The sequence below is a fragment of the Lingula anatina genome, chromosome 6 (genome assembly GCF_051362555.1).
Source record: "Lingula anatina isolate TDL-2025a chromosome 6, LinAna3.0, whole genome shotgun sequence".
In the NCBI taxonomy this organism is placed as follows: domain Eukaryota; kingdom Metazoa; phylum Brachiopoda; class Lingulata; order Lingulida; family Lingulidae; genus Lingula; species Lingula anatina.
This window is the reverse complement of record NC_141772.1, coordinates 13,139,308-13,151,332: the sequence shown is the minus strand read 5'-3', so window position 1 is coordinate 13,151,332 and position 12,025 is coordinate 13,139,308. Positions and strand designations below refer to the sequence as shown.

At 34.0% G+C, this 12,025-nt stretch overlaps 2 protein-coding genes across 6 annotated transcripts; one reads left to right on the top strand and one right to left on the bottom strand.

Annotated features, from left to right (window-relative positions):
- Positions 1–11: 11 nt before the first annotated feature.
- On the top strand, positions 12–3,552 carry LOC106175209 (actin-related protein 2/3 complex subunit 4). 5 transcript variants are annotated; one of them, XM_013557098.2, is made up of 6 exons: positions 12–100; positions 536–654; positions 937–1,048; positions 1,353–1,448; positions 2,025–2,208; positions 2,428–3,552. In XM_013557098.2, the coding sequence occupies exons 1-5, from the start codon at positions 98–100 to the stop codon at positions 2,199–2,201; spliced, it is 507 nt and encodes a 168-aa protein (XP_013412552.1). In that variant the 5' UTR covers positions 12–97; the 3' UTR covers positions 2,202–2,208; positions 2,428–3,552. The 5 variants fall into 5 exon arrangements, with proteins under 5 accessions (XP_013412552.1, XP_086870800.1, XP_086870799.1 ...); XM_087014674.1 differs by having other exon boundaries at positions 2,025–2,211; positions 2,436–3,552; XM_087014673.1 differs by having other exon boundaries at positions 2,025–2,211; positions 2,431–3,552.
- A 2,428-nt stretch (positions 3,553–5,980) lies between these two features.
- LOC106175211 (mitochondrial carnitine/acylcarnitine carrier protein-like) lies at positions 5,981–12,019 on the bottom strand. The gene is made up of 9 exons (XM_013557103.2): positions 11,819–12,019; positions 11,111–11,203; positions 10,694–10,821; positions 10,074–10,164; positions 9,609–9,729; positions 9,070–9,142; positions 8,203–8,309; positions 7,914–8,035; positions 5,981–7,580 (listed from the first exon to the last, which is right to left on the bottom strand). The coding sequence occupies exons 1-9, from the start codon at positions 11,915–11,917 to the stop codon at positions 7,518–7,520; spliced, it is 897 nt and encodes a 298-aa protein (XP_013412557.1). The 5' UTR covers positions 11,918–12,019; the 3' UTR covers positions 5,981–7,517.
- Positions 12,020–12,025: the final 6 nt, after the last annotated feature.

Below are 12,025 nucleotides of genomic sequence, written 5' to 3'. Positions count from 1 at the left end.
CTGATCTCCAGGAAGTAGAAAGTTGCGTGCATTCCTTTCCGTAGAGGTCGCTGTTGTCGACGCGCATGCCCAACAGCGTACTTCCTAATATCTCGAGATGGTGGGTGTCTTCCTTGTTTTATTATTTTGCAATTTTTATCTATAATCAAAGCAGTGATTTAAAATTATTGGATTAATAACGATTATCTTTGAGTGATAGAATAATTGTATGCGAAATTTTTATAGATCACAAGAGTTCTTAACACTTTTGTGAAGGTATAAATTCGCCGGCTGACTCACCAGAAGTCGGTTCCTCAAGCTGAACATCCTAGCGTCAATCTTAAACTTCAAGTTCACTGGTTTCTAAATGCTTGTATATTTTTGTTTAAATTGTATTTTATCAGTTAAATAGCAACTGCTGTATGTCGTTGCTCTGTGTTATTTTAGAATGACACTTCCTGTTTCTGAAATCAGGCTATCAAATTAGCAAGAGTCAAGTCAAGTTTAGCAAGAGTCATGTTTTTATCATATTAATACAATATTTTATGTATTTCAGTCTGCCACTCTCAGACCGTATCTTAGTGCTGTAAGGCAAACCCTAACAGCTGCTCTGTGCCTTGAAAACTTCTCTTCACAAGTTGTTGAAAGGCATAATAAACCAGAGGTAGAAGTAAAGTGAGTGTTGGAATTTCTTGTCACTGTTCTGTTATCTGCAGAAAACTAAATTAATGCTTGTCATAAATTGAAACAGAATTGAATAAAAATTATGCCCTATGAATATGTTTTGCATGCATCTGTTTGAAGATTGAAAAGCTATATTTTATGACTTTGGATTATGAAAAGTTCCTCACATATAATGATCATGAAGTAATTCACAATTATATTTTCCAATGTCAGCGAATGAAACAAACAAACAAAAAAAAATGACAGTGCTAATGGCAAATATTAATATTTCAGGAGCAGCAAGGAACTGCTACTTACACCAGTAGTAATCAGTAGAAATGAGAAGGAAAAAGTGCTTATAGAAGGTTCAGTCAACTCACTCAGGATTAGCATAGCAGTAAAACAGGTGAGCATGTTGAATTTCTATTTGTTACCAAATTTCTGCTTTTTACAGGTTAATGGCTAATAGTTTATGTCAAAGGCCAAGTGTGCAGGAACAAAGAAAGAGTCATAATTAAGATTGCAGAACAATTAGTAGTAAATTCTTCAGTGGGAAAAACCATGTCTTTAAAAACATATCTTCTCTCTTAAAGTTACTCAAAAACAAACTTTTTTGATAGAAGGTTAAATTTAACAGGTCTACATTGATCTTAAGAAACATATCAGTTTTGTTAAAGATAGTGATAAGAATAATTTTGCATGTTTTTTAGGCTGATGAAATTGAAAAAATTCTGTGCCACAAATTCATGAGATTTATGATGATGAGGGCAGAAAATTTTGTTATTCTCAGAAGAAAACCAGTAGCGGTGAGTGCTTTTGGGTTAACTTAGCTATTAATTTCTTTAACTGAAATCCTTACAGTAAATACAAATTGACAAAAGTGGGATAAATGTTTTCTAACAGACATATTTATCTATTATTTTATTAGCAATATTACAAGCACATAGGTAATGTTTCTTGCAGTAAAAGAGGCCTTGGTAATGATAATGGCCACAATCTAAATTATTTAATTGCTTATATATCTGACAGTGCTATAGACTATAGTATTGTTGTATGTTAAGTTGACCAACTAAGAAGGAAATGGATTATTTGATGTCAGACTGATGAAAGGAGAAAATATTCTCATCTTAAAATATTGGAACCATGTTGTCACAGATGCTTACCAGGGGCGGATCCAGAGTTATTTTCTGACGGTCTTCCAATTTATCTATGTTGATCCATCCTCCATTTTTGACCGTCTTCCGACAGAAAAAATTAGATACCAGTCAATGTAAACTTGAAAATCTGACCGTCTTCCGGAAGACCCAGAAGACGCCCTAAATCCGCCCCTGCTTACATAGCCAGATTGTGGTCTTATTATGTTTCAAAATCCTTTATTGCAGGGATATGATATTAGTTTTCTGGTGACCAACTTCCACACGGAACAAATGTACAAACACAAGATTGTAGATTTCATCATTCAGTTCATGGAGGAAATTGACAAGGAAATTAGCGAAATGAAACTGGCAGTGAATTCTAGGGCACGTATCTCAGCAGAGGAATTTCTCAAGAGGTTTTAGCATGACATAAGTATGGTATGAGTGTTTTTGTTTTTTATTTATTTTAGTGTATTTTTTATTAAAAAATTATATTGGTATAGAAATCACCAGTTATCCAAAATTGACAGTTGCAACATCAGATTTTTTTTGTGTTGTTAGAATGTGGTTCATGTAAAAAGTTTCAAGTTAATTTTTTTAAATAGCATACTGGAACAGAACTGGAAAATATAAACATATAATTTTTTTCCAGAACAGCAAATTTTCACTGCACTGAAGATGGAAGTAATAGTTTTCCAAAGGACACAAGGAAAATGTTCACAGACTTTACACAGTGAGCAGACCATTCTCTCCGGTGTTTTGTTATGAACTATTTCTTAGATAAAGGTGGAATTGTAATTAAATCCCACACTGGAGCTAATTTAAGGCTCATCACACGGCCGTCGTCAGGTGAACTGGGACTCTCACCAATGTCAAATGATGACAATCTGCACTTCAGATTTAATTACAGTTTTGTCTTTGTCTTGAAACAACTGGAATAGACCAAATGCTGACAGTAGCAGCTCTGTTAAATGCTAGTAGAAGAGCTGCTGAAGTGGCTTAGGTGCAGTGGCCAAGCACTATAAATACAATTTATAACCTATAAATAAGTTTTAGGAAGTTGACAAATTATTGTCACAATTGTTAATTAGCCTAAGAAATGGCAATTTTTAGGTATATAAAATTGTTGGAGCTGTTTATATTCCTTAACCATTCCATTCTGAATCTGGAAAAAAATATAATAGCATTATTATAATCTCTGCTTTGTAAATGACCTCTCATTTAAGTTGAATGCCTTGTTATTATTAAAATAAATCTACATGTTTAATTTTAATTGCTATTAGAACATTATTTATCAGAAAAAAAAATCAACAATTATTTAGGAGTGTAATATAAATATTGGACAAAAGCAAATTTAATTCAACATAAAACAGATTTGCAGATAAGTAACATTTTGATGCCATGTTCAGAAAACTGATTAACTTTCATTTGTCTTTTGCAGAAATTAGACCATGTTGTGGGGGGGGGGGGGGGGAGGGGTCGTTATGCATCTAAACATTTGAACTTCACAAGCTGTGAAACACAGCTATGTTCAAGATTATCCAGCCTTTAAAAGATTTGGTCAGGACAATGTTAATGATATTTTTAATTCAAGAAATGATCTTGAAAATGTATTTGGACACATCATAGTGAATGAAAAAATAAGAAAGAAGTTGAAAAGACCATATTGAGGAATAGGGGAACCTCCCCTTTGCTTTTTAGGATGTGCAAAGGAAACTTTATAAATATGTTGATATGCTTTTTACTACACTGTCAATAAAACTATTGTATAGTCTTCTGGGTTGGTTTATTTTGCAGATTGACATATATCATATCTTGTATAGAGATGTGTTTAACTAAATTTTTTTTTCTAATTTTACACATCAGGTTGGAATTAGATGTAAGTATTCTGAAACAAAGGTGTGGAGCCTGTCTCCCACAAATTTTCCATAAGGTTTAATTTACTAACTGCATTCCCCCTTTAATTCACAAGTTGAATAGAAAAACCAAGTTTCTTATATTTTGTGTTAAAAAGCATGGTAAATGGGCTAAAAAAATATCCCCACTCATTTCCTCAATTAGGACATCTCAATACAAATATGAAAATATAACAAGGCAGCAAAGCTGTCAAATGTACAGACAAAGAACAGAAAATAAAGATGCAAATAAGTGAAAAATTAAATTTTCACAAAAAACTGTTAAATTGCCAGAAAAATTTACCAAACAGACTGCGTTGCCTATTGAAGCTGTATGTTAGACCCATGTTTCTTTCCTGTAAGTTTGAGAACAGTAAGTGACATGATTTCCCTTAAATGGTCAGCATAGGAGCAGTGCCCAAAATAGGGGTTTCTTCAAATTTTGATGCAACTTTACATAACAGCATAATGACAATCAAATGTTATTAATAAAATATTAGTAACATGGACATTCAGAAAATGTGACAAGCAAAAGTCTTCAAGATCATGGAACTTTAAAGTCTTTTAAGTTGAAAATGCCAATATGTGAAAAATTAAATTTTCACAAAAAACTGTTTAACTGCCAAAAAAAAAAAAAATAAATAAATAAATAAATAAAAATACCAAACAGACTGCATTGCCTACTGAAGCTGTATTTTAGTCCCATGTTTCTTTCCTGTAAGTTTGAGAACAGTAAGTGACATGATTTTCCTTAAATGGTCATCATGGAAGCAGTGCCCAAAATAGGGGTTTCTTCAAATTTTGATGCAATATTACATAATGTTTAACAGCTTATCACAGATATTCAGAAAATGTGACTAGCAAAGGTCTTTAGGCCCATGGAACTTCAAAGTCACACCTTGAAAATGCCAAAATGTAAACAAGACAGCACTGTTCTGAAATGGGTTTATTTCCATTTTTAACACTTTTTAAACATAAAACAAAATAAACATTTTACTGCCATTTTTATATGACCAACTAAGAAAATTGATGAGATGGGAAAAGTATCAATAGAACAGTGTTAAATGTCCAACTTCCTCCATTCTGAGATTCTGAACATAGTGGATGAATGCATCTGACAAACTGCAATGATATGAGTTTATTTCCATTTTTGACACTTTATTACACAATACATGATAACAAGTTTACCATGTTTTTTACATAATCAACTAACAATGTTGTAAAAATGCAGGAAATATCAAACAAACACTTTTAGGCATCTTATTAGTTAAATAATGAGACTGTTAACATGCCTAATAATTGATTCTGAGGAAATGTGAAAAAAAAAACAGTATAACTTCTAAAATAATGGCCCGATTATGCTGATTTTCGAACTCAACCTGCGTTTTAGTAAGATTGACCACTCCTGTGAGTATAATGACAATTGGCCAATCCGTTTTTCTTATATTGTGTTATCAGTGTTGCATTTATATTGAAAAAAGTGAAAAAACAGCATAAATTCCCTAAAAGTGACCCGATCATGCTGATTTTCGAACTTGACCTGCGTATTATGAATATTCATCAGTTCTGTAAGTTTCAAGTCAAAAGGTAAAATGGTTTTCCACTTATCGTGTTATCGGTGCTGCATATATGCTGAAAAAAGTGAAAAAACAGCATAAATTCCCTAAAAGTGACCCGATCATGCTGATTTTCGAACTTGACCTGCGTATTATGAATATTCATCAGTTCTGTAAGTTTCAAGTCAAAAGGTAAAATGGTTTTCCACTTATCGTGTTATCGGTGCTGCATATATGCTGAAAAAAGTGAAAAAACAGCATAAATTCCCTAAAAGTGACCCGATCATGCTGATTTTCGAACTTGACCTGCGTATTATGAATATTCATCAGTTCTGTAAGTTTCAAGTCAAAAGGTAAAATGGTTTTCCACTTATCGTGTTATCGGTGCTGCATATATGCTGAAAAAAGTGAAAAAACAGCATAAATTCCCTAAAAGTGACCCGATCATGCTGATTTTCGAACTTGACCTGCGTATTATGAATATTCATCAGTTCTGCAAGTTTCAAGTCAAAAGGTAAAATGGTTTTCCACTTATCGTGTTATCGGTAAAAGTGCACGGCGACGGCGACGGCGGCGACGACAGCGACGACGGCGACGGCGACGACAGACGCAGATGATGGCTATATGTACAGACACATCTGTGTCTGTACATAAAAACTTGTGGAACAACATAAATTTTTCTATTTGACTTCTAGGTGATTGCATAAAATGAGATTTTTTGGTCATGAAATAAAATGCAAGATGCAAAACATAAAATATCATCAAATTTTATTATCATAAAGTAAGACCATGTGACCCTAACCTGCAACAAAAATATATTTGGAATTTATTTTACTGAATTTTAATTATTAAAATATTTAACAGATAAGTTTTATTTATGTCTTAAAAACTGGCCGCATAGGTAATGGCATATACAAAAATCCCCCAAGACTGAGTATGATTTTATAAACTTCTTAGGTGTTACAGTTGAAAATACTAACTATATCATGCTAGATCTGAGTTGGTATGTGTTTAGTCACTGTCAAATAACTACATCTTAAACCAAAATTTTTACCGAGCCCATTCCCTTGTTGTAGTGAAGCAATATTTTAAAGCATTTTCCTTATTATCTTAGGGTATTGAGGCCATACAGGAACATTTAGACTCGCGGTGGAGTGCAGGTCCTGTCCCACAAAATGATCAATCATAGCAAAGTCTGCTTAGAATTTTAGCCAACTAAGCTAAATTTCACAAGAAGCCTTAACCCCTGCAAAGCTTTTTTTCCCAGACATTGAACCAAGTCAATTGCTGCGTAATAAACTCTGTCAACTACATTTTTTGTTGGCAATCGTTATAAAAAGTTCTAAGATTACTATAGCAGTCAAATTTATGTGGTCCACTATCTGGTTTTAGTATTCTAAGCCAAGATCAAATATTAAAGACTTTTATTTGTGAAACAGGCCATAGTAGAAAAAATACTTACATACACAACTCTCAGAACCCTGAGCACAACATAAGGTTATGAAATCTCTTTTTCTCATAATAATTTTGCTTTTACTTGTGCAAATCTACTACTTTTCTAATGCAGTTTAGCTAATAAATTGCACACATTTTTTTAAACTTGATATATCCCCCATTCCTTCTACCTGCTCCCCTCAAAGTGAATCTCTACCTGTCAACCAACTGATTTAGTGAAAATGCATAGTTTCATAACACCTTTAAAATTAATGTGGTCATTTGATGCAGTCACTGTAGCGCTTTGTTTCCAGAAAAAAATCATAACAGACAACGTAAAAACAAAACTTGAATAACATTCATCAACCTTAATTACAATTTTAAAGGTATCTTTCAAATTACTTGTAAGCAATATTCTGAATTTTCCTCCCTTCATTTAATGCATAATAGTAAAACAGGTATTAATTATCTCTTAGATCAATTCTGAATCATTTATACATGGTTGTGATATTCATTCTCTATGGCATAGTTTTGCACCCAAGTGAAGTGAAATAAAACGAACAAATTATAATTATTATTGTCTTCATGTTATCTCATTGATTTGTTAATGTGCATATTTTGAATACTGTTCTGATCTTCCAGCACCTACAAACCTTGAAGAAATGCATTGCTACAAAGTGCACTAAAATAACAGTAATGACAAAATTGTTGGACTTAACAACTGAGCAATGAGTTCAATTTCTGTAAGATAAAAGTAGAAAAAAACTTTGGCTAATATTGTCTTTTGTCTGTTGATACTAAACTACACTACTTTAAACTTTTCAATTTCCTAGGACTTAATGACCTAAGAGTTTTCATGCACCTGGTGCTATCCAATTAAGGAACTTCAGACATGCTTCATAGCCAAAGAAACAGGCCTGAAAGAGAGTAAAATAAAGAACAAGTTGAGTTTAAAATTCTATGACTAAGAAACTTAATGGATTGTCTATGTATTTCACCATTTTTGCTGTTCTAAAATTTTACTGCCCTTGAGTGACACTCCACATATTCAACTCAAAAATGCTTGTCAAATCAAACAATGTACTAGTAATACTATTTTTTAAAATAAATACTCTACTTTGATATTAAGTAAAACTGTAACAAGAAGGGTCCTCTAAAGTAGCCCACTGCCTGTGGATACAAACTGGTCAGTATTATTCAGTTATCAAAACTAAAAACCAATATCTAAATGGAGTTTCCCCAACACTTACAGCATTAGCTGGGAATGCCCTGAGAAACACTGGGGCTGCACCTTTGTATAGAGCTAATGGGCCTTCATTCTTCATCAAGTGCTTTAATACATCTCCTACACCCTTGTACATGCCCTCTGGAGCTAAAATGGGGAGAAGGAGAGCTTATAAGTTGCACAAGATACATATAAGCATTCCATATTGGTAAAAAGAGTATATAGTTATTCAAGAGACTGTTAAACTGATTGCTTTCAGTGAAAGTCCTTGCGGAGTTGGATCCATCTACAGAGAACAATATTTGAGCACTAACCTGTTTGAAACCTGGACTTAAGCACATCGGGAGGCATGGCTATCATCCAATTGAATATACCTGCCATACCTCCAGCAAATAAAATGCGTGGGACACTCAGTTCACTCCTGAAATGTTTGCTCTCATTCAGAACAGGGGACTAACAGAACCAGGGATCAAATAAAGCAGACTGCAATATAAATCTATTCAGTGTCTAATCCTGAATCAAGCGACAAGCTTTTAAGTGGGTCGCCATATTTGATCTGAGAATCTATTAATCCACTGCTCTGAATGCACTCTTAGATCGATTCACAACGAGTTGAGCCAGGCTTTACAAATCCTGGGGACTAAATATGGTGGACGTACATGAAAGAAAAACCCTCTAATATTTTAAAAGTCTCTTCGCCTCTCACACGCCTCTCCATGCATCGTCCCTGCGGGGGTACAGTCATTAAATTTCGGCTCCATTGGGACAACACATGGGGAGGCGTGTGAGAGGCGGAGAGACTATTAAAAGATTAGGCAGTTTTCCTTTCATGTACGTCCGCCATATTTAGTCTCAGGATTTGTAAAGCTTGGCTCAAATCGTTGTGAATGCGGTCTTAGATTAATCATGCGACCTTCATATACATATAGGTTAATATCTTCTGCAACATACTGATATATATTCTCTGTATATGAGACAGATTCACCATTTCAAATAACTCCATACCCTTGTATATGGCTTTCTTATTACTTACTTATGACTTTAACTTCTCACTATCATCATTACAAAAAGTACTTTGGAAAAAGATTAATAAATGCAAAACCACCACTTCAATGCTATACACTGGAAGAAGAGAACAGCATTTATACAATGCTCCATAGATAATTTTGTTTCACACTTACTGTTTTCCCTCTGGTGCCAAAGATTTCTTCAGCCATTCATATGACATGAAATACATTCCTGATGCAGGAACATCTGCAAAAAGATTATAATTAATTAATTTATTAATTAAATAAATATATCAAATTCAATAAAGAAGCTCACTGAACAGAACTTATGATTCAAAATTCCACTTCTCTTCAAGCAATACAATAAGTGTTAAAAAGTTAAATAATATCTCATGATCATGAGTAAGCAAATGAATCTATGTAAACAAATCTTCAATGAAAGTGCAAAAAAAAATCTTATGGAAGAGTACAAGTTTTTAGTCTCACAAACACAAGTAATGAATTTAACTTGTAGAAGATAAAAAAAGACGATGCTGTCTATTTGGATTTTGCAAAAGCATTTGACACAATAGATATAACCCTTTAACAAAAAAATAATAATCTTACTAATTTGTGAAAAAATTGTAAGGTGGCTATTTTTTTCTCTTACCTGAGTGCCTACCCTGACCTACAAAATTTATCAATCATTTTAAAGTAAGAAAAGAACCCTGTACCTCTAAGTAAAGTAGCCCCAGTGCCCCTATATATACTTCTAATGCCACCTTCCTTGTAGAGCTGCTTGGCACAGTCCAGTGGTCCCTTGTATTTGGACACTTCCTTGGAACCTTCTTGAATCTGGAAACAAAACACAGATTTAATGACTCATTCCCAATGACACTTTTGTTCTACATATATCGATCCAACTCTGCAATCAGATTAACAGATTAACACACTTCCTCTTGCCATTAAGTAGAATACAGAAAAGCTCTTGATGATACGAGTATGTTGGCATGTAAGTCTGATTGCATTCAGCAAGAGTACCCCAGGATGTGGATGGCTCTATTTAGAACAAGTTTCATTGTAATGTGCCCTAAAATAAAGAGCATGGTAGTCTCTCTCAGTTTCAGAATTAAATGAAATATAAGGTTCAAAGTGGTTAAAATATGTGTATATGAAAATTGATAATTAAATATACACACCTGCAATAAGCACTTGATTCTTTCTCCTGGGGTCATTATCACAGTTGTGCACACGCCTGCCAGCATGCCTGCATTCCAGTTCTGTAACGGACTACGAGACAAATATTTTCTTTAGTCTTTTCTCTGCTATATATCAAATTGAACAGATATTGTATACATTTTCTAAAAAAATTTATAAAATATTTTATACAAGGAATTTATTTGTCTATCTGTTCTATGGTAATGTATAACAGAAAAAAATCATAATGCACTTCAAATTACTGGGATAAAAATTTAAAAAAAAATTAAGAGTCCCCACTGATTAAAAAGTCACCTACTTCCAGATGAACCAAGAGCTAATGGTAAAAGGCCCTAAATAACCAACAGATAAATTTTAATTATAAGTTCACACAGAACATCTACCCACAACCCATTCAACATAAATGATCAACCAGGCATAAACTTTACTAGACGCTATCCTCTACCTGGGCGGCAGATATTACAGGCACATTTTCTACATTTTCACAATTATGAGATTGACCATATTAAGCCAGAGACATCATCTGTGAAAATCTCGGGAAAAAAATCAATCAGTGGCCCTGGAAGAGGATAACTAGATGGGGCAATCCTCCATAACTTACGTCATTTCATCATGGGGGTGCTTCTGCTGTAACTTCTTCCCCATGTTGAAACCCCAAAAGCAAATGGCAAACATAGGGGTCACCCCTGCAATAGGAGCTGCCATGCCTTTGTACAGACCTAGGATACCCTGGAGACACAATAGTTATGTTTTCATTTTATACAGTACAGTTACAAGAGTGTCTTTGCATACAACTTTCTGAAAGTCATAATTTTCCACAGGGCTATACTTTTTTTACAAAGCTTCCAGCTCTACTATTTCTACTATTACATGAGATTTTTAATTTTTTTTATAAATCACTACTGCTTTTTAAGACACAAAAAGGGATATATATTTAGCAACAGAATTATCTATGTGGTTACTAGTATATTCTACAGCAAGTTATAGCATCTTATTGCAAATATTGAACTCATCTCACCTCTTTTGCTACAGCTTGTTTGGCCACATCCCATCCTCCTGTGTACATAGGTTTCTCACCTGGTTTAGGTATAGGCATAGTCTGAAGTCGCACCTACAAATGAGATTTTCTGCATATTTCAACTTTAAAAGAACTAATTTCAAATGGATGTTTTGTTTTGTCAAAGATACTTAGACTGATAAGTCATCAAACCTACCATAAATATTTATTTGGAAAATCAATCATAAAATGCAGGGTTGTCATGCTCCCTCTTGCTACATACTATTTGTCTGCGGGACCCCCCCCCCCCCCCCACACACACACACACCAATTAACCCCCCCCTCCACTTGCCTCCACATATTTGTCTAGTTCAACCTTCAACCATTATTTAATGAATTATTTTGAGGTATATAATGTGATTCATTAATATAACCAACAGAGTGAACAAGAAGCCGATGTTTAAACCAATTAAAAAACTTTTCAAATTAAACTTGGACAAGAATCCTAAGATTTGTCTTTTTAAAGTGTAATTTGGTCTAAAATAACTGTAAATAGTTAGTTCGCCCTCACTGTACCACTGCAGAGTAAATATCAAGATGTTTATAATTAGACTGCAGATTTAACCTTTACAGAATCGGTGAAACATGCGTATAATGTACAGCGATGGCTGTAGGCCTCGTGAAGATGCGATATTTTTATTCTACAGCAGAAGTAACTGCACTTTTTACCTTGATAGTATCCAGCGGCTGACCGCTTGCAACAAGGCAAACTCCACCAAACCCTCCAGAAAGGAAGCTTTTCCACAGGCTTACTTTGTGTTCTGACATTTTGCACTTTTTACAAACGCAAAAAATGTTTTAAAAAACTTGAGACCTAATATTGCTAATGCTGGATGTCTGCTACGTTTAGTCTACTTTCCTTGCAATAGAGGGCGC